The sequence below is a fragment of the Populus euphratica genome, unplaced genomic scaffold (assembly GCF_000495115.2).
Source record: "Populus euphratica unplaced genomic scaffold, PopEup_1.0 scaffold204.1, whole genome shotgun sequence".
In the NCBI taxonomy this organism is placed as follows: domain Eukaryota; kingdom Viridiplantae; phylum Streptophyta; class Magnoliopsida; order Malpighiales; family Salicaceae; genus Populus; species Populus euphratica.
Genome location: NW_011500087.1, coordinates 87,933 through 110,436, shown reverse-complemented (window position 1 = coordinate 110,436; position 22,504 = coordinate 87,933). Strand labels below are relative to the sequence as shown.

At 32.8% G+C, this 22,504-nt stretch overlaps 2 protein-coding genes across 7 annotated transcripts; both read right to left on the bottom strand.

The window, feature by feature from the left end:
* Positions 1-1,528: 1,528 nt before the first annotated feature.
* Positions 1,529-10,092, bottom strand: LOC105109002 (ATP-dependent zinc metalloprotease FTSH 11, chloroplastic/mitochondrial-like). 2 transcript variants are annotated; one of them, XR_839162.1, is made up of 18 exons: positions 9,279-10,092; positions 8,619-8,772; positions 8,420-8,512; positions 8,251-8,336; positions 8,044-8,167; positions 7,557-7,676; positions 7,162-7,212; positions 6,726-6,787; positions 5,504-5,561; positions 4,741-4,866; positions 4,580-4,660; positions 4,162-4,291; positions 3,916-4,064; positions 3,340-3,621; positions 3,110-3,199; positions 2,953-3,006; positions 2,179-2,393; positions 1,529-1,807 (listed from the first exon to the last, which is right to left on the bottom strand). XR_839162.1 is itself a non-coding variant. In XM_011003553.1 (17 exons), exons 1-17 carry the CDS (start codon positions 9,845-9,847, stop codon positions 2,238-2,240), a joined length of 2,385 nt encoding a protein of 794 aa, XP_011001855.1. In that variant the 5' UTR covers positions 9,848-10,092; the 3' UTR covers positions 1,529-2,237. The 2 variants fall into 2 exon arrangements, 1 of the variants encoding a protein (XP_011001855.1); XM_011003553.1 differs by having other exon boundaries at positions 1,529-2,393.
* Positions 10,093-13,697: 3,605 nt separating this feature from the next.
* Positions 13,698-20,519, bottom strand: PTB2 (polypyrimidine tract-binding protein 2). 5 transcript variants are annotated; one of them, XM_011003544.1, is made up of 11 exons: positions 20,371-20,519; positions 19,684-19,918; positions 19,401-19,610; positions 18,141-18,203; positions 17,986-18,059; positions 17,532-17,627; positions 17,250-17,307; positions 15,267-15,371; positions 15,095-15,176; positions 14,585-14,697; positions 13,698-14,397 (listed from the first exon to the last, which is right to left on the bottom strand). In XM_011003544.1, the coding sequence occupies exons 2-11, from the start codon at positions 19,867-19,869 to the stop codon at positions 14,038-14,040; spliced, it is 1,347 nt and encodes a 448-aa protein (XP_011001846.1). In that variant the 5' UTR covers positions 19,870-19,918; positions 20,371-20,519; the 3' UTR covers positions 13,698-14,037. The 5 variants fall into 5 exon arrangements, with proteins under 5 accessions (XP_011001846.1, XP_011001847.1, XP_011001849.1 ...); XM_011003545.1 differs by having other exon boundaries at positions 20,461-20,511; XM_011003547.1 differs by lacking the exons at positions 19,684-19,918; positions 20,371-20,519 and adding an exon at positions 19,206-19,263 and having other exon boundaries at positions 19,401-19,588.
* Between the last annotated feature and the right edge of the window lie 1,985 nt (positions 20,520-22,504).

The following is a 22,504-nucleotide window of genomic DNA, read 5'->3' as shown; positions in this document are numbered from 1 at the left end:
TTACTTATTCAAAGAATTAAAACTCTAAAAATTTAATTTTAAACTGAAATAAATATTCAATCTCTGTTTTTTTTTTCAAAAATAATATTTCTATCTAAACTTTAAACCCAATCTTTGATTAGAATTAAGAGATTTGTTTTTATTTATTTAGCATGTATAATTTTTAATCTATTTTATTGAATACACATAATTTTTATAAGAATTTTTTTTCAGTTAAAAAATATATAATTTTTAATCTATTTTATTGAATACACATATAATTTTTATAAGAATTTTTTTTTTCAGTTAAAAAATATATATAAAAAAATAATATCATCCCACACCATTGCACGAGCATCTAGCTACTACCAACAAAGAACTAGGAGTAGATGTTGGATGCTGATCAATAAAGGACAAAAGGCAATACTTCAAAAGATTATCAAATGCTCAAAAACTTTCTGGGTGGAAAGTAAATATCTTTTTTAAGTATCTTTTGGTGAGAAACCAGAAGGATGGGCAAGAAAGAGAGAGGAATATTTTATATTGGTTAAATTTAGCAAACGTCAAGGCTTCTGTCACAATCCATATCAAAGAACTTTTCTTTCTTTTATTATTTAAAAAAATGGCAGCTAAAGGCATCTAAGTAATTGATCGTCATGCACGTTTCCCTGCAGAACATCTCGATTTCAGATGCTCTCTCTACAAATACAGTTAACAAATATCACAATTGGTTATTTATAATTTAAGCAGAGATTGAAACTCGGATGCATGAAAATCAAGTTGAAATATTCTGAATCTTCAGTTTCGTTATAAGTTTCTTCAATCCAAACAAAAATTTATAGTTTAGCTCTCTGGTCCTCCTCTAGGCTTGATTCTCTGTCTTCCCTCCTCCTGTAATTAAACTCATCTTGAGTTGACGGATTGATCCAGTACTCGAGATGGATAATGGATAATTTGACCCGATCAAATTCCCGTGACCTTGCAAGTCAATCTTCGACCTGATATTCAGATTTTTTAACATGGCATCCCTCTTCACCGTCTTCTGCTATTTTTTTTTTATGTAAGAAAACTTTATTTTTTAAAAAGCATATTTCATAGGTTTTTTTGAATGTAAAAAAACCTTAGAAAACATATTTTATAAATTCAAATAAATAAAACTTCAATTATCCTAAGCTCTTATAAAAATTCAAAATATACAAATTATCCTAAACTCTTACAAGAAATATACATCCTAACTACATCTTAACTTAAACTAACTCAACCTGTTATGCAAATCTCAAATCCTTTACTATCACTCAAACTCACACCTACTCACACCTACTATCACTCAAACTCATACCTGCCATTCAAATCTCAAATTCTTTGCCACCACCCATCACCCATGCCTCTTGTAACTCTTGAAAACTTCTGCTTCATTATTGTGATTAATAGAAATATTATACCTCTTGAAAACTTCTGCTTCATTATTGTGAGTGACAGAAATAACAATTCTGTGTTGACTGGACAGTGTAGCAACCGCGAGAACAAAACAATTAAGACCACTTCTAAAAAATCAATGAAAGAATCAAGATTTCTATTTTTATTATTTATCACGCTTGTAAGCATTTTTACATTGTGAGTTATGTCCAACCTTTATTTCTACGACAGCTTCTCTCATGTGAAATAACCATTACGACAATAAGAGATCCATCCAATCTGGCGGTAGTCTCAATGTAAACAAATGTAATGAAACTCTCCATCATAAACATGTACTTGTATACATTCTGCTTCATAATATAACGAGGGAGCTTTCTGACACGTGTTATGGTGTCACTTCTGCTGCCAATATCTGGATTGTGCGTGGAGCTTTTTAGTTAACATAGAACGGATGATTGAACAGAAAGGAATATATCAATCTTGACTAAAATCATGAGCCAGAAATGTGGGGGGATATCTTAAGGGAATATCATGAAGCCTGCCCTGCCTATAACATCGAATATTATATGTTCAAAATTTTACCCACGATTTCGGGGTAAACATTCAGATGAGACATGTAAGAAATAGAATACGATCTGTCATTGCTGGCTCTGTCATTGCCTGCTCGGTCGTTACGGGAGAGCTTGTTGGATGCTTGGGGTGTATGAATATAATTTCTATCCCACCATATCTATGTATGGAACATGAAAGGGGAGAATTAGAGAGGGATTGATGGATAATCACCTGTACTGCTTTAAATATACTGTACAGAATCTCCCCCCATGGTCGATTAGAGTGCATGATCAAGCCATTACAAACTCCCCTTCTTCTTGCTCTACTTCTTGTTGCTCAGGTTGCCGTCCTTCCTGGTAAGGAAGAAGAATACGCTTTATTTCTTCTGCGCTTAGTGTTTCGTACTCTAAAAGAGCATTTGCTAGTGCATGTAATGCCTTCTCATGCTGCAAAAAATCAAACAAAAAATCAGTGACTGCTAGAATTTACAATACAGCCAGTTGTATTAACATTGCCTATTTGAGCACTGAAGGCACTTTGACTATTTGAGCACTGAACATTGCCTATTTCCACAAAATCAACACACTTAAGCTTGCAAGAGAGCCTTCAAGATACGAGTAGACAACTTCAATAGAAGGTTCAGGCATAAAAAGGGCCTGTCACTCAAGGGAACTAATTCTAAAAATTAGAAAATCAACTATCAACAACAAAGCTTATGTAAAAAGTGCATGCAGGAACAAGAACAGAAAGATTTTAACTGCTGACGGATTCATAACTTTCCATTCCATATAATGTTGTTCAAAATGAATGCTTTCCAAAATTTCCTAAGGAAAATTGCTGGAAAGAGAGGACACAAGGAATGTTTCATGTCCCCTTTTCTAAGCTCCACTAACACGATGTGCCCAGTGCAAATTTTACCGATGGGAAAAAAACACGAGGAAACAATGCCCAATAGACATGGATGTGTCCTTTTCGAAAACAAAATACTGAATCATAAGAACAAACCTTCTTCAGCAAGGCTTTCACACGATCATATGCTTCTCTCAAGAGTTTCACCACCTACAGAATGGATCAAACAAATCACACAATCATTCCAAACAATGACCACAAATTCACCAAAAACAAAGTCCATAAACAAGACTAGGGATTCAAAAAAACATACTTCAGCGTCAACACGTGACTGCATTTCTGAACTTGGTCTTTCTTTAATATGTACTGGTCCAATTGCTTCACTCATCCCACAATTTGATACCTTACATAGCATTAAGCAATCAGCTAATATGCATTTTGTGCCTATTGATTGAATCAAACTTAGATGTAACCATTTTACTCAATGTGGTTTGGGAGCTTGATAAACCAAAAGAAATTAAACTTTTACATGCAAACACATACCATATACTGTGCAAGCTCTGTTGCTGTGTGAAGATCACTACTTGCACCAGTAGTGATATAATCCTGTCCAAACACAAGCTCTTCCGCAACTCTTCCTCCCATACAAACATCAAGCCGAGCTAATAACTGCTTTTTGCTAATTGATGTCTCATCACTTGAAGGAAGCTGGGTGACCATTCCTAAAGCAGACCCACGGGGCATTATAGTTGCCTTGTGAATTGGGTGTGCGCACTCAGTATTGAAAGCTACAATAGCATGGCCACTCTCATGATATGCTGTTAACTGGAAACAAGTGCAATCAAATCAGCAATAAACACCAATGAATCTCACTGGATGAATCCTAGTACACTGAATTGAACATTTGCTTGCCATTGATGATAATAAGTTAATAACAAACCCCTTTCCTAAGTCTGTTATGCAACTAAAAAAGGAAGTAGAAAGAAACAAGATAGTTCAGCTTCTGCCAATAAATTAAGCCCAAAAAACACAAGTTCCACGGATAGAGAAATGTCAACCATGCATTGCAATCATCCAAACCTACTACTCTAGAGTGATTGCCTCATGATTGATACATACCTTCTTTGACTCTTCAGAAATGAACATTGTTTTCCGCTCAGTCCCCATAATTATCCTGTCTTTTGCAAATTCTAATTGTGCAGCAGATAACTTCTCAGCACCTTCTACAGCAGCTTTAATAGCGGCAATGTTTACCAAGTTTGCAAGATCTGATTGCAAAATGAGAAGAGACAAAAAAGTTTGTTGATTAAATTGACTAAAACTTGTGCAAGAAAACAAAATATGCTACTTCAATCAATGAGCAACCTGCTCCATTGAAGCCTGGTGTGCCACGAGCAATTGATTTAACATCTACATCATCAGCCATTGGCTTATCTTGCAGGTAGAGCTCCAAAATCTCTTGTCGACCTTTAACATCAGGATTTGGCACAACAATCTAAAAAGAGTTCTTGTTAGTCATATCACCAAGGATAACAATTCAAATAATAAATAGATGACATATAAACACAGTCTATGTAGACCCTCTTGATCTTTCTCATCATTCATGGATTTATTGAGCGAGACCATTTACAAACACCCATCCACAAACTTATTATAACCTATAAAGTAGAATTCACCAGCAGAACCACAAGTTTGACAGTTCGAAAAAACATATTCACCTTGAAACACCTTATCATTTCAATTTCAAAAGCTCAAAGAAATAGTAGCGAATAATATAACATACATGACGGTCAAATCTACCAGGCCTGGTCAAAGCAGGATCAAGAATATCAGGCAAGTTTGTTGCAGCCATCAATATTATTCCCTGCAGGGGAAAAAAAGGAAACAAGTTTAGAAAGGTGGCGATGAATTGACAGATTAAATTACAAGCCTGTCTATAGGTACCTCATTCTGTTCAAAACCATCCATTTCAACAAGTAGTTGATGCAATGTCTTCTTTGTATGGCCTTCCCATTGTTTCCTTGTTGACCCAACAGCATCAATTTCATCAATAAAAATTATACAAGGAGCCTGCAAAACATGAAATGGTCTTAGTTGCACAATAAAAAGGGAAAGCACAATATCAAGTCTATTCATATGGTTGTGACTTCACAGTTTCAATCATGGATGTAATTAAAGACTAGTTGTTGATGATTGACTTGGGAAACTAACACATTCCTATTGAATTATACAGTCTTATTTTATTCTGATTTTTAGGATTGCATAGCTGGCTGTGTATTTCATTAAGCCAAAGCAGAATGACTAAATCAATATGCTGAACTAGAATACTCAAAATAGTGAGAAAAGAAAACTCCAAGCAGACTATTCACCTTGGCAGAACAGCAGAAAGGGAAAAGAAACACCAACAACAATGATAGAAAACCACATACATCAATAAGATGTTATTTTAATGGTGCATACAGAAGAAAGCCAATCTCTTCTGTGCATTCTAAGTGCACTGATCTCTAATATCATAACAAAAACTCTACTTCAAGAAAATGTCCTCAGACACCATAAGGCATTGTCATGTTCAGCAGTACATATTGTTTTGCTAGACGAGAATAGAGTCCTACAGATGGTTAGCAAGACAACTTTAAAATTTATCTGTTCCTTTTTTTTTATTTGTACTGAATAGTCAAGAAAGAAAAAAGAAAATAGAAAAACAAACCTTTTTCTTAGCTGCTTGAAATAAGGATCTTACACGCCGAGCACCGACACCAACAAACCTGCAGTACAAATGGCAAGATAAGGCACAGATATTTTTTTTAGATTACAAAAGAAAGTATTATTAGAAGATGAAGATTCAATAGAACAAAATTGGAGAATTAGGCATACTTCCAGAAAGTGACCAGAAACAACAATCTAATTTCAAATAGTTAACCACTCCAATCCCTTAGTATAACTAGCAAACAGGTCCTGAGAAGAGTATCTAATCCCACAAGGCCACAACTGATTCAATTTGAGGATTATTAAAACTTCTTTCATCTCTCCATCCACATACACCAAAGATAATACAGAAAAAGCACATCTCCTAAAATCTTACAATCTCTCCCTTCCCAAACCCACAAAAGAAACCAACAAAAATTGTTCTACCCTCCAGATCACACAAAAATCACTACGAAATGCAAAGTCTTTGCCACAATCCAGCAGTCTTCCTGTCTAAGAAACCATCTGTACGAAGCACAAATGTCCAATTTAAAATGTTGCAAGCATGCTGTGACCACTTTATTGTTGGATCAGCCATTTAGGTACTCCAGGAGATTCAAAGGGCAACAGAGGCATTTCATCACTCAATTTAAGGCATTAAAAAGTAGATCCAGCAGCTTCACTGCAGCCTTTCCTCATAAATGCATAGCCAAGTCATTGTCCCCGCATCCTTTTCCACCAGCAACTTCTCTTACAACTAAACATGTTGAGGCTGCAGCCTTTTCTCATAAATACATAACCAAGTCACTGATTTCTGATCCTGTTTACCAGCAATTTCTTCAACAATTCACATGTTGCTACCAAACACAACTGTTTCTATACATGTATCAATTACTCGAAAAGTGATAAGAGTGCCATTCAACAGACAAAAGCTGGTGAACATGGCAGGCCCATTTCATCCACCATGACCAATATGGTCAAGCACACTAACGCATCTCTTTTTCATTCTTGCTGCCAAGTAAGAGAACTATAATATTCTACGCTTCTGCTAAAACTTAATCAGCACTCCAAATGCAAATTCATGCTGCCACTTGAAAGATTTACTGTTAATTATTGAAGCATAAAAGGAACTGGCTTTGTTGCATCCCCCAAGAAAAGAAGCATCAGTATAAGATACTAAGAAAATTTTCTTTCTATTATTAGAAATTAATGAAAGAATCTTTGAAAGGTAAAAGATGACTCACATTTCCTCAAATTCAGATCCTGCTCTATAGAAAAAAGGTACTCCAGCTTCTCCAGCAATGGCCTTGAGGTTCCGGATAAAACAATTATCAGAAGAAGCATATTAATATAAAAATAGATGACTAGCACTCATGATCATAAATTCAAGAAAGGATAGGCATCCAATAAGAGATTTTGCAAAACACAATCTTGAACATAGGAAATGACATGGTTCATTCGTTCAGGTGAATGGAAATTAGAATCTACACTCTCTCAGCACGTCATTTTGATATGTATAGTTAATGACACAAGGGATGTTATTTATAGACCATGAGCTTCAAAGACAGAAGTCCAATAGCAGAAAATAGAAGTGGTCAACAGCTAAAGACAAAGCATTTGAGGACAAGAAAGGCACAATATGTGAAAAACCCATCTAAAAAATATGCAAGTAGTAGTTACCTTGGCAAGCAATGTTTTCCCTGTACCAGGTGCCCCTGTCAAAAGAATTCCCTGCAGTGGAATGGTGTTAAACTATGTTTTCAGAAATTAAAAAAGAAATTCAAATTCCAATGTAAAATATGTTTGGTAATGAGTATTTTACATGTAGAGAACAGTACAAAAAGAACAATAGGTAATAGTATATCATTTCTCCCATGTAAAGAAAAGAATTGAAGTGAACGTTACTGCTGAACAGGAAGGTAAATGATGGAAGTTATTCATGACAATTGGAACACAAAACCTATTGTGCTTGGCCAATATATGAGCTACGACATGTATACTGCGCACCACAGGGTCCATACACAGTAAACAGAACCACATGATACATATCATAACCAACAATATTTCACACAAACCTTTGGCAACTTCCCACCTAGACGAGTAAACTTTGTTGGGTTTTTTAGATACTCCACTACTTCCTCAAGTTCTTGTTTTGCATCATCACAGCCTTTAACATCCTTAAATGTTTTAACATTCTGCAAATAAATCAAAGTCAAGACCAACTGTTACACGTTAAATAAAAGAGCAATATAGAATAAAAGAATGCAACTATCCAAGATATAATCTCTTTAACCATGTAACTGTTGATCTGAATTAAGAGTTCAACTGGGAAACCAGAGTTTTCATTTTCTTCTTTCCTATTCCAAGTTAAAATATATAATCTAGCTCTATCCCCTTGCTAAGAGACACAGAAACAGGAACACATCCAACAAGTTAAACAAATACTATTAATCTTCTTTACACCCTATAAAGAAATGCAGACAAAGTAATCTTGTATAACTGAAGGTAGCAAGATTCTAAAATACCAACTAATATCTGAGGCACAAAACATTGAAAGCTCACTTTGTCAGGCGTGACTTCTTTATTCAGTTCTTTTGGAGTATAAGAAGAACTTGAGCCAACTCCTGAAGCTCCTATTCCACCCAGACTCCCTATATACTTTTGAAGTGCAGCAGCACCCATGAACCTGAAAAATGAATTATCTATAAGGCAGAGAAATAGAGCTGGAAATAGTGAAACAGTGCACAAATGAAACACAAGACCTCGTACCAAACCAATCCAACTGCAACGGTAAACAAGATAGTGGAGATAAGCTCTTGGGCAAACCGTGACTTGTTTGACGCTTTAGGATCAACCTACCAAAACCAGAAGCAGATACTATTAAACCTGTTCCTAATACCAAGTCACAAGCACAACAATTTTTACCATTAATTCTTACCATCACCACATGCAACGGTTGCTTCTCAGATATGCCAGGATTCATAAAGGGCTTATCCGTGTCCCCTGATGCATGCTGCTTCAACTCTTGCAACTACAGATTAAACATTAATCAATCAGATATGGTGCAGAAAAACTACAGCAACAAACATCACATACCCAACTAAATGAACGACAATAAAACATGCTCTTTAATTTACCAAAGCAGGAAGACTGGAAGGCTTTCCAGATTGTTCATCAGGAAGATATTCCGCAATAGAATTAGTAACTACAAGAGCTTTAAGATACTCGACGACTCCTTTGCTATCTACTGCATGGTCTCTTTGTTCAAACCTCTTAATCACAGACTCAGGACTGCAAGAGTTAATAATAATTTCACTTCTCGTACCAATTTCTCAACAATAACAGAAACACTAAACTAGCACAGAAGGCTTCAAATTTAACAAAAAAAGGGGATAAACTCAATTTCTTTATCAATTTCTAAGCATCCAAAAGACAATATATTTTTTTAAAAAAAAAATATTCTAAAACTTCAAACAAAAAGACTCATAAAATTCAATTATTCTATTAATTCTCACAAAACAAACAGATAAAATCCAAAACCCAAGAAACAAACCATTAATTTTAATCAATTAAACGATTTCTCAGTACGCAAACAAATGGCATAACAAATTCAAAAAAAAAAAACTCAGCTCTTGTACCAATTTCTCAGCAACCAAACATAAAATAACAAACCAAATAAAAAGTCAAAAATTCATCAAAACTGATAAACCGAACAGATATCAAAGCTCCAAACATTAACTTCACATAACCAAAGCAGAAGGAACCTATAAATTTTTTATCAAAAACTAAAGCCAAACCTGTGCTTATTAAGCTCAACTAAAAGAGCAGTCTGTTTCTCAGCATCTTTAGGATTAGCTTCAGCTTCAGCAATCAATTTCTCTAATTTCTTCTCTTGTTTCCAAAATGGCCACCAATTAGAAGAGTAAGAACCCAGCAACATGAACAATTTCTGAAACCCATTTTTCATTGTGGCCCATATGCCCATAAAAAACACCACCATTCTAATCCTCCCATTCCTATCATAAACCCCACCACCATCACCTTCTTTCTCCTCCACTAAATTACCTCCATGTCCCTCCACCTCCCCCCTTCCACTCTCATTACTCTGTACTACATCCACTACCTCTTGTGTTTTTTCGGGATTTGAAATCGGAGGTACCGTGTCGGAAAGTGGGTCAGCAATGTCAGGGTGCAATCTACAAGGGATTGAGTAAGGGCGTAGTCTGAGATTTAGATAGGGGGGAAATGAGGTTTTAGATAGGGAAAGGGGGGAGTTGATGGTATATTGAAAGCCGTGTCGTTTTGAAGGAGAGTAAAGAGAGAAGGATGGTCTGCAAAGAAGGGAAGCTTGTAAAGTGATAGTCATTGTTGTTGATGATAATGAAGAAGAAACTTTAGGGTTTATGAAGGAATCTCTCACAACAAAAGAAGAAATCTCTCTGTTCCTCTCTCTATCGTTTTGAAGAGAGGGGGGGAGGGAAGAAGGGGAGAGAGGAGAAGAGAAGAGAAGGGAGTTTTGAGAGCCACAAAAAAAAGTGAAAGAGAGGAAGTGAAGAAGAGGATATCTTATCTTTAGTTGGAAGGGAATTGGATTGATTGAAATTGGCGCCGGCTTTTTGTGTGAGTGTCACCCATCTTATATTCTTACTGCCCTTTACTTGCTTACACTTATGTTTGGTTTGACCTGTTAACTTGGAACTCAAAGTATCTCATGAGTTAACTTTCAGTTTTTGTACGGTTATTAATCCCAACATGACTGTCTATCTGGTCTCTTTGTCCGGATAGAGAGTAAAAAAAAATAAAATTAACTCAAAGTTAATCTAGTTATACTGTTATTAATCCACGTCAAATACATGATTTGATTTTTAAAAAATAAATTATCTATTATCTCGAGTTATTGTGCTTGACCAATAATACTGGACCAAATCAGTTTAAATAATTACATATTTTTTTAATTATATATGAAACCTTGTTAATCTTCATAAATTCAATCTCTTTCTTTCAACAAATAAAATTCTCCTAGAAATTATCAACCAACACCTCTGGCTTCTTCTTTTTTTTAATATTTTCATTTTTGTATAAAAAATAATTTTTTTTTAAAATATTATTTAAATATACTTTAAAAAAATATATTTTAAAAAACAATGTTACTGGCTCTCTATCCTTTGTCTCCCAGCTAGAAAGGTAGTAATTATATTAATTTCCCTCCCATTTTCTATCCAATCAAAGGTTAATTTATTTCCTCCCATCCCCTTCTTGGCCAGACGGAGGATAGAACATTTCACCTCCCTTCCCTTTTTCAGCTGAGAATAATTTTCCCAGGCAAATGTAAGAGAAGCTTATTATACATGAGAGATTAGATTGCTCAGCAAGTGTTAAACATGATTTCCTTTTTCTTAAAAGAAAAAAACCTCAATCCGGTTGAAATTACGTAAGACTGGATGATTATATGCATTGGATTATGAGTTAGATCAATCTTTTATTGAATATAAAAAAGATATTCACGTGTTTTTCTAATAAAAATAAATTATAAAAAAATAAATATTTGAGTCATTAACTCGATTGGATTTAATAAAATCAAATAATTTAATAATTTTATTTAAATTATACGCAACAATCTAATAATAGCAGACTAACTATAAACAAAACATTTAACAATAATTAACAAAAAAAAAAGAGCCAACGATATTACAATTAGGAGCCAAAACAAATTCATTAGAACTCACCATCACTTCATTGTAAACATCATTCACCTAAAAAAAAACTTATTAAAAAGGTTTAAATTTGACTATAAAATATAAACAATGATATAAAATGAAGTTGCATAAATCACTAAAGTAACAACTCTGAATATGAAATTCAACAAAACAAAATAACTTGAGAATTTATCTATATTAAATAAATAAATTTTATTTAATTTAATAATATTTTTTTATTAAAAGAACACGTAACAAGGAATAACAAATAAAAAAGCCTTGGGTAACCTAATTAAATAAATAAAAAAACCAAAGTCATATCACGGAAAAAAAGAAACTCAATCTCCAACTAAATAAATATTAAATAAAGAAATAGAAAAACATTAATTTTTAAAAATGATAGTAAAAAAAAGAAAAAAAAAACAATCTTAAAAAAAACCTCGTGGAGCTAAGTTAATTTGAAAACCTATAACCGTGAAATCTTAAACATGAAATGAATAAAGATTATATCCAAACAAAAAAATATAATTTTGAAAATTTTGTGAAAAAAGAAGTTCCCTTCTTGGCCAGACGGAGGATAGAAAATTTCACCTCCCTCCCCCTTTTCAGCTGAGAATAATTTTCCCAGCCAAAATGTAAGAGAAGCTTATTATACATGAGAGATTAGATTGCTCAGCAAGTGTTAAACATAATTTCCTTTTTCTTAGAAGAAAAAAACCCCAATCCGGTTGAAATTAGGTGAGACTGGATGATTATATGCAGTTAGATCAATCTTTTATTGAATATAAAAAAGATATTCACGTGTTTTTCTAGCAAAAATAAATTATAGAAAAACAAATATTTAAATTATTAACTCAATTAGATTTAATAAAATTAGATAATTTAATAATTTTATTTAAATTATACACAACAATTTCATAATAGCAGACTAGGGGTAAACAAAACATTTGACAATAATCAACAAAAAAAAAAGCGAATAATATTATAATTAGGAGCCAAAAAAAAATTTATAAGAACTCATCCTCACTTCATTGTAAACATTACTTACCTAGAAAAAAAACTTATTAAAAAGATTTAAATTTAACTATAAAATATAAACAATGATATAAAAAGAAATTGCATAGATTGCTAGAGTAACAACTCTAAATATGAAATTCAACAAAACAAAATGACTTGAGAATTTATCTATATTAAATAAATTAATTTTACTTAATTTAATAATATATTTTATTAAAAGAACACGTAACAAGGAATAACAAATAAAAAAGCCTTGGGTAACCTAATTAAATGATAAAACCAAGGTCATATCACGGAAAAAAAAAATTCAATCTCCAACTAAATAATTATTAAATAAAGAAATAGAAAAACATTAATTTTTAAAAATGATAAAAAAAAACAATCTTAAAAAAACCTCGTGGAGCTAAGTTAATTTAAAAACCTATAACCATGAAATCTTAGACATGAAATGAATAAAGATTATATCCAAACAAAATAAATATTGAAGAATTAAATTGGATAAAAAAAATTTAATTTTGAAAATTTTGTGAAAAAAGAAGACAAGTGCTATTTTACCATGCAACATAATTGGATGTTACAAAATGGCCCTCCATCTGTTTGTTTCCTCTTTTTTTTTTCTTTCTGCTTTCAATAATAAGTAGGTATTTTTACTGTGCGCTAAGGACGTTAAAATACAAAACACCCTCATGGTATGGAAAAAAAAAACAAAAAACTTTTTAAAAGCAGCGTTGTAGTTTAAAAGCATAACAAATAAAAAACCAAATTACCCATGTTGCCCCCACTCAATTTCAGCACACTAAAATTATCTTTACGCAAAAACAATTATACCCATAAAACTTGCCAAGGTCTGTAAAAACACTATTGCTATTCATGGTGACGTGTGTGTATGTGTAGACGATGTTTTTCCAACCTCTTTTAGTTTTTTATTTTTGTAATTAGTTAAATAGCTCAGGCAAGATGTCTAGTTACAGACTTGCAAGAGTTAGAAACAGCTCAAGCATAAGCCAAAAGGTTCATAACTAAAATGCACCACCAAGACGGATTTAGATGGTGTTTAGAAATACTGTCAAACAATGATTCTAACAAATTTATTTATTATTTTTAAATTGTTTTGATATATTAATATTAAAAAATAAATTATAAAAATATCTTAATACATTTTTTAAAAAATACTTTTGAAAAACAACCTTTAACTATTTTCAAATATAACCAAAAGGTTGTAAAAAACAACCTTTAACTATTTTCAAATATTTTTAACAGAGTAATTGAGGGAAAAAAAAAAGAAGAGAAGAAGAATGACAAGCAAGACCACAACCACACCTCCCACCCTGCAGCAAGAGTTGCTTTCTCCAAATCCTGAAATGGGTGGTCAAAATCCTGACAAAAAAAGATCTTTACTTCTAATGGCACTACCATCTTCAAAACTAGAGGTTGCTTGAACGGGTAAGTTCAAAAAGAAAACATCCATGCATGCTGGTTTGAACGCTGCGTCATTCGTGGGCACAGAAAGGAAAATATTTTTTGCAATGATAACTTACGTCCATTAACTTTTTATCCAGGTAATAAACAAATGGTGGGAGTCGAAATATTTCACAACACCGTCAAGGACAACCAGAGTTCAAAACAATCCTAGACCCAAACAAAAGGTGCCTGAGCTTGCTGTATACAAAATCTCACCTACAAAATCGCTGAAAGAGAAGAAATATTTAAGACACTTCAGCTTTGAAACCGTGAGATCTCCAGCAATTAATTTTCAACGATAGCATTCTCCTTCAAATAGCTTGCTCCACTTCTGCTGATTCTTGAATGTGAAAACAGATTAATAGGACTGAATGATGGCGTGCTATTGCATATGACCAGGTCTGTAAGGAGGCATTGCAGGAGCATGTGGCAGGCCACCATGGCTGGGCATCTGCATCATTCCGTGACCCATTTGAGGTGGCATGGTTCCAGGTGGCAAGTAAGGATTATTATTCATCTGGGCAGGCATAGAATGGGGTACCGGTGGACCACCTGTGGCCCATCCAATAGAAGGCTGAGGCATCATCGGATGATGCTCTGTAGTTGGAGCAAAATGAGCTCCAGTGTATGTATGTGCAGGAGGACCATGTGTTGCAACAGGCTGCTGCCCCAGAATTGAAGGCTGGGGGTTCATCATTACAGTGTTGGGAATTGTGTAGTCTCTGCTCCTATCATTATTGACCTGTAATCCACATCAAATTTTGAATACATTACAAAAAGTCTTCAAATATGTCTAGAATCAGTCTTTCTCAGTTCTTTCAAAAGTATTGAAACAATTAGACTGCAGAGCGTTCTTGAGTTTATAAGAATGTACACAGTATCATGGTGAGCAGGAAAAAAAACTTGATTCTCAATGCATGTCTGGTTACCTTTATACTGAGATCACTATGGCGCGAGTATGAGAGGTGAAGTTTGCAAAACCCTCCATCATAGATGCAGTGTCCTTCCAATGCTTCTTTGGCAACAACAGCTGTCTGAACATCTGCAACCCATGGCACCATGGAAACAGCTATTTAGTATCTTCAGAATTCAGAATTAAAAGCGCAGAATAACAATAAATCTGCAAGTTATTCTCGTTAAGATCATATTAGATGATAAACTTATTACTTATTCTGGGTTCCAACTGCAACCACCTCATCCTTGTCCGTGGTAACACATCAAGTCTCATATCTACTACTCACTGTCCTCAAAAACGATTGTAGAGATTGGGTTTCCAAAAATATGGTCTGCGACAAACTTATAGTATATTCTTTGGATTTTTGAGATAGTAACAGAAAAGTGATCAAACCACATTGAATCAGTTTGGTGACCTCTAACCTACTCTTTAACTGCTCAATAATTGTTCAGTTAACAAAAGTACAAGGATATTTAAATCATACCAGGGTATTGAATTAAAGCCTGAAGTCCACCATTCTTATCAAACATGGCAATCTTCTGAACAGGACCAAAAGAAGAAAAGACCTAGCATAGCATTGAAGGGAAAACATATCAGCAATGAGGATGGCTTGGTGAACTACAAATTTCTGGAACAGTTATGAAGAGTGCAAATACCATGTGTAAAACATCCAAAGTGACAGCATACTGCATGTTCTCAATAGAAGCAAGAAGAACATTGCTCTCAGGTTCTAGTTTTTTCCCATCAAGGCCCACGCTAAACTGCAACAATAAAGAAAGAAAAAAATTACACTCACTCAACTTGACAGTTTTAGCCTGAATAACAACGAATGCTTGCACTGATAGCTAGGAGCTGAAATTACACATTCATATCTGAAAACCATGCACAGTTAAATTGTCACTAAATGCTTCCGTGCATAAAGAAATAGTTGCACTCAAGCATCTTACAGTTAAAACAGGGCCTTATGTCTATATAATAAATGAAAGACTTTATTGTACATTTTGTCCTTGTACTCTTGACATTTTCTTTAAGTTCGTCCTTGTACTCAGCAGATATTAGAAATGCAATCCCTCCATCCACTTCTATTATTAACGGTGTTATTTATTTGTTAGTTCAAAACAGGTCACAAGAAATACATTGACCACAAAAAAAAAATTAGTAAGAAGAAAATAAGGAAACAAGAAAATTTCCATTTAGAAACGGGGAAAACAAATAAAAGAGATCAAAACATATACAATTAACAGGTGGATAAAAGATAATTTAAAATACATAACTAATAAATAGAACCACATGCAGCTCCTCAACCACCAGTGCAGCACATATGCCCAACCCAAGTAACCAACATCAAAGCCCAAAATAAACCAGCCAACTGTACATCACTCCAACACCATCCCTACATTTAGTTCTGGTGGAATCTAGGCCATCAAAGCACCATAAAAACCTAGTTCAACTACCATACTCCACTATGAAAACATTCACTCAAAGTTCCTAAAAAAATGTAGATACAGCATTTCTTCTCCTCTAATTCAAAGTCCCAAAATCAACCTCAGATTAGCATTTTGGCACATTCCTCATGGAAAACAATAAACCACATAGGAAGTCCTACATCGTGTGCAAAATATTGTTGTTGAAAGCTCATGCCCAAATGTTTCCCTCACTGGTATTTATTTATTTATTTATTATTATTATTATTTTTATTTTTTTTTGGGGGGGGGGGGGTTGGAATCAAATGAGAAAAAAAGAATCAAGGGAGAGTTATGTGACAGCATTTGCAGATAGGTTTGAAAAAAGAGAAATATGAGGCATGGTAAAAGAGAAATTTGGCCCAAGAAAACTTTGGACTCAAAAATCACTTATACCATATGTACAAAGGGCATAAAACAGTACTATAATACCATGGAATTAGGATTCTAAGGGCTGTAAAAAAATAAAATAACAGGGCATCCAGGAGAGGGCATCTCTTATAGGCACAATAAGATGAAAAGACCGACCTCCTTGTCTTTAGAAGCCATTGATCTTATAGGCACAATAAGATGAAAAGACCACATCAAGTGAGGTGAGAGAAGGCAGTGATGGCAATTTGAGGTAGAGAGACAACAACAAGGTATGTGTTTATGAGGATAAACAAGTCTTTTTTGTTTTTGTGCAGTTGTTTCTTATAACGATTCTTTTTATGCAGTCTAATTTTTTTTTGAAAAGCATTGCTTTTTGCTTTTTTCCCCTCGTTAAATATATAATTTATTTATCATGACGGTATTAGTTATTTTAGTGCTTCCTCTATGTGACACTGGTCTCAGATAACAGAAAAGTGATGCCTTTACTAATGGGGGTAGACAGAGAGACTAGATTCCCAATGCTTCTAGAGTACAAGGATGAATTTAATAAAAACAATGACAGAGGGCTCATGTTAAGGAAATGTCAAGAGTAGGACAATAAATGATTAACCACAAATGTAAAATCCCATGGTATGCAACAGGGTGGCTGGGCTAAAATAAGGAAATGGTGCCACTGCAACCCTCGTAAATTCACCAAAAGTAAATCACAAGTACATTTAGAGAGATTCACAAGGCAAGCAATTATATGGAATTAACTGACTGCCACTTCTTAGAATGTGTTAAGTGAAATTTACAGTGCCTTACCATTCCATTTGCATCTATAGCTGATGGTGCAACAGGAAGGTTTGCATTGGTGTAGTCCCTGAATCAACAAAATTTCAAATGCAGAAAATTAGGAAAACAGTGATGATAATGAAGAATACAAGCTTCGAACAGATTAAATATGAGATGAAATTTTAGTGTGGAGGACAAAAAGAACTACACAACAACATGAAGCAACTAACAAGACATTGCTTATGAAGCAAAACTCCTTGCATGTAAAATAATTGCACCTGCCAAGATACTGAAAAAAGGCCCAGGAAGTACCTGCTTCGATGGCTCTGGAATTTTACACTCAAATCTGTATGCGCAGAATATGTGATCCTAAGAGTACATGGCCCAAGATGTTCAGGAAGCAGATAACTGAAACGTAGGATGAGAGAAGTTACTAGATCATCAGCCACTGACAGTTCAAACTAAGAGAAACATTAAGCAAAAATAAAGCATATATAACAAGGACAGGTATATCTACAAAGCATTTTAATGTTCACTCCTGGCCCAAGTTGACAACTTTTAAGTGGAAACGTTGTTCTCGGGGATATAATGGTGTGTCAAAGATAAATAGGTTATATAAAAGTTGACAATACATCTAAAGTATTCTGTAAACATAGACCAGGAGAGAGTAACCTAAAATTGCAGAACAGGTGTCTATTTTTTTTTAATTCATTTGCACCGATAATAGTTAGACTAAATACCATGTCAACAATTAAACAACTGTCACCTAGGGATGTTTCTTCCATCCAGGGCATTTTTTGCAGAAGAGGCAGTTTCAGCATCAGAGAATTGCACCAACGCCTGCAAAGATCACACACAGAATGAGCTTGTGTTGAAACCAAAAGACAATGATAATTTGGTTATAAGCTTGAGAATACAGACCTGGAACCCAGCTGTCTTCTCAAAGGTGGTAATCTTATGAACAAACCCAAAAGCAGAAAATACCTGCATAAATGAAAATTTTCTTTTAAGAATTAGATTAGCACAAAACACTCTTCGAGCTAAGAAGGCTACTAAGACCCAAAATCTGTCTGGCAATAAAAAAATATCAAGAATAACAATAAAAATTCTACAATAGAAACAGGAAAAGCAGCAATTTTGCCATGTATGCATGCATTACATAACATTGAGATCATAATTAAAATTAGAATCTAAGAATTCTTTAGAACTTCCAAGGAGAAGTTAAGGAAATCCTACAGGCGCTGTTACTGTGAAACTCAGTAATACCCATCTCAATAAAGCCCAAGAATAACCAATGACGTAGAAAAGTAAAAGACCAAATGTACATAGAAAACAAAGTGCAAACTTGCATGGTTGTTGGCAACTTCACTTTGTGCCAACATTTTGAAGAATGAATTGCTTTACTTCAGAATATCAAACTAATATACAGTTCAAGGGATCAAATTAATAACTACATTCCATAAACCAGTACCACATAACTTTGAATGCAAAAGAAAAAAAAAAATGCTTGCATATGATCTATGAATCTTCATCCAAGGAAACTAACTGTTGCTTCTATCGGCCAGCATAAACAAAAACTTAGCATTCTATGCATCTTTCTCTTAGATTATGAAAAGTTGTGATATTATCCTCCATTTGACAAAAATAAATAGTTAGCATCTGATGATAACAAATCAACAATGTGAATCTTGCATAAAACTTGATACAAAATCCTAATTTTTCAAAAATGATTTTAAGAAGTCATGAATAAATCAAAGACTCGCCCCCTGAATACACAAAAATATAAACTACTATGCATCATTAACCAGAAAAAAACACTCTAAACCAGCACAGATCATGCAGATATTTAAGGTAGAGGGTGGGGAGGAAAAGGAGAAAAGATATGCAACATCCTAAACTATTTTAATGGTAGGAATAGGAAGTTGAGGATGAAAAGTAGGGAAGAAAGAGGCAGTGTTAAGGAAAGGAGAAAGGAGACAAACACACATGCGCTCTTTCTCCCAAAGCACTAAGCTGCCATCGAAGATATTCCCTTGACATGGGCCTGCTGATCCATTCAATTCATGTCAAACAAAAGCTATCCAAAGCATGACAAACTACAACCTAAGAACAGAATCCGTGACATCCTCAGGAGAATGTGTTCACCTACTAACCATAAAAAAAATCATACAATTTGCTTACCAGGTGCAAAACATCAATGCTGACAAGGCGTGCATCTGCCCCTTCAATGGTAACCAGCAATACATTTCCACCAACATCAGCTGTTGTTTTGTTGTTCACTATTTCTTGCCTGTTAGAATACTGCAAGTAAACTGTCTTCCCTCGCACTTGAGCAGGCTCCGAGGATGAAGCATAATATGATATCATTGCAATAGCTTGATTCAAATCCGACTAAAGGAACAACACAAACAACATTAAGGATAAAAAAACAACAACAAAAAAAATGAAAGCCAATCACACTCACAAATTCAATAAAAGCTTGATTTCTGTTCGGCCCGACATTACACTTGGTGTTAACAACTTTACCAAATGGCTTCCCAAGCTCAACTAATTCCTCTTCAGTACACTCCCATGGCAAATTTCTCAAATGCAGCACCTTTGACGGTGGTTGGGTAAGACGGAACTGCGGCTGACTTGAGACAGAGGACATTATTCTCCCAACCTACACGACACCTCAATAATCTCTACTCCCTCAAACCCTGCAATACAAAACCCCAAAACCACATATGAGAACACAAATCTCAACATTAAAAAAAACATCATTTTTTTATAAAACATATGTGCTTAACACAACTGAGCTTTACACCCCATATGAAATTAACATAGATTATATCTTCCAATAGTGCAGGATGTATCAAAAACAAAACCATGGATGAAATTGAAAAAAGGCAGTGCCTTTCTTAGTGACAGCTTGAAGAAAAACCAGAATCGAAAACCCATAAAAAGGAAAGCAACTTTAGTTCATAAAACAAATAAACAACACAAAAAATCACATTAAACAATTGAATTTCAATTATTTAAACAATTAAAAGAAAAGAGATTGTGTTATTGTATTTTATAAATAAAAACGAATTATTCGTATTTTTTTGCAATTAAAAAAAGGAAAAATAAGAGTAAAGTGAAGAGTTGGAGATTAATAGAATTGAAATACCTGAGAGAATTGACAGGACGCAATTTACCGATTGCGATTTCTTTTGAAAATAGGGTTACGCAGAGAGAATGGTCGAGTCGAGAGGAATACCTTTTATGGATGATTTTACTTTGTCTGGCCGACGAGTCGGTATTAAGATATCGAGATGAGTGGTCCAGCCGACCGAGTAATCTTAATGGAATTGAAGGGTATAAAGATCATAATTTTTTTTGATGTAGGGTAAAAATGTCCATGAGTGTGTAAATTTCTTAAATTACAATTTAATCATTTTTAAAGAACGAGATTCAAATTCCATCGATTAATGAATGTTACTACTAAACTAAAACAAATTATTTAATTTCTTTTTTTATTTTTTTGATAATTTTCGTTAAAATTATAATTGAAAAGGTTAAATTTTACTTTTAAGATGATATTAAAAGTTCTTTTATTTGCTATTTTAATTTAATATATTAATTAGTTTGATTTCTCATACTACAGTGTAGAATAAATTTTTTTCTCAATGAAAAAAATAATGTGAATGTTATTAATATTGTTTTAACATTTAAGATTTTTTTAACTGATAATTAAAAAGTTTATACATGTATTTAATAAAATAAATTAATAATTATATGTGAGAATAAATAATAATAAATCTATTTATTTTAATCAAAGACTAAGTTAGAAAGCCAAGATAAAGATATTATTTCTTATAAAAAAAATGATTGAATATTTATTTTAATTTAAAATTGAATCCCTAAGTTTTAATTAGTCTAAATTAATAAAATAAATTTTTATTCTGCCAAATTGAATATCAACTTAACATCAAAACTTATTATTAACACTACAGGAGCTCTATATAAAATCAATCAAGACAAAATATCAAACTTAATCCCAAATAAATTTTATAGTAGATGTTTGCTATTGTGGTACAAAGTGTTTTCTAAAAATTATTTTTTATTTAGAAATATATACAATTAAAAAGTTTATACATGTATTTAGTAAAATAAATTAATAATTATATGTAAGAATAAATAATAATAAATCTATTTATTTTGATCAAAGACTAAGTTAGAAAGCCAAGATAAAGATATTATTTCTTATAAAAAAATGGTTGAATATTTATTTTAATTTAAAATTGAATCCCTAAGTTTTAATTAGTCTAAATTAATAAAATAAATTTTTATTCTGCCAAATTGAATATCAACTTAACATCAAAACTTATTATTAACACTACAGGAGCTCTATATAAAATCAATCAAGACAAAATATCAAACTTAATCCCAAATAAATTTTATAGTAGATGTTTGCTATTGTGGTACAAAGTGTTTTCTAAAAATTATTTTTTATTTAGAAATATATTAAAATATATTTTTTTTACATCAACACAACAAAATTATTGAAAAACACTTAAAAATATCAATTTAATACTTTTCCAAGTTAAACTCACTTTTAAAACATAATTGCAAACTCACTTTCAAGCAGTAATGTGAAATAATTAAATTAAAAATAAATAAAAAGTCAAATAAAAAAAGTTAAAGTAAAACAAAACATAGTCGATGACTATTGAAACACGTAATCTTCTCTCCTATGTTGTATTTTTATTGTTTTATATATTCAATCAAAACAAAACATTAAACTCAATCTCAAGTAAATTTTATAGTAGATGTTTGCTATTATGGTAAAAAGTATCTTTTAAGAATTATTTTTTATTTAAAAATATATTAAAATATTTTTTTTTACATCAACACAATAAAATTATTGAAAAACATTTGAAAATATCAATTCAATACTTTTTCAAGTTAAATACACTTTTAAAACATAATTACAAACTCACTTTCTAGCAGTAATGTGAAAAGATTAAATTAAAAATAAAAAAAATCAAATAAAAAAAATTAAAACAAAACAAAACATAGTTCTATGACTGTTGAAACACATGGTCCTCTCTCCTATGTTGTATTTTTATTATTATATATATATATATATATATATATATATATATATATATATATCTATTTCCCACATCTCATGTTGACTCATTTATTTATAATTTCAAATATTATTTCACGATCTACCAAGTATAGATTTTATAATATCAAACTATAATTGGTAAATAAAAAATATATATATAGTTATTAAACTTAAACTGACCAATAGG

Coding starts and splice junctions, on each gene's coding strand:
- LOC105109002 (XM_011003553.1), bottom strand. CDS start 9,847: ATGACTATCACTTTACAAGCTTCCCTTCTTTGCAGACCATCCTTCTCT. Junction 4,661..4,740: donor ATGGTTTTGAACAGAATGAG/GTACCTATAGAC, acceptor TTTCCCCTGCAG/GGAATAATATTGATGGCTGC. Junction 3,007..3,109: donor AGTCACGTGTTGACGCTGAA/GTATGTTTTTTT, acceptor TCCATTCTGTAG/GTGGTGAAACTCTTGAGAGA.
- PTB2 (XM_011003544.1), bottom strand. CDS start 19,869: ATGTCCTCTGTCTCAAGTCAGCCGCAGTTCCGTCTTACCCAACCACCG. Junction 19,611..19,683: donor ATCAAGCTTTTATTGAATTT/GTGAGTGTGATT, acceptor TTGTTCCTTTAG/TCGGATTTGAATCAAGCTAT. Junction 17,308..17,531: donor TTCCAGAGCCATCGAAGCAG/GTACTTCCTGGG, acceptor TTGTTGATTCAG/GGACTACACCAATGCAAACC.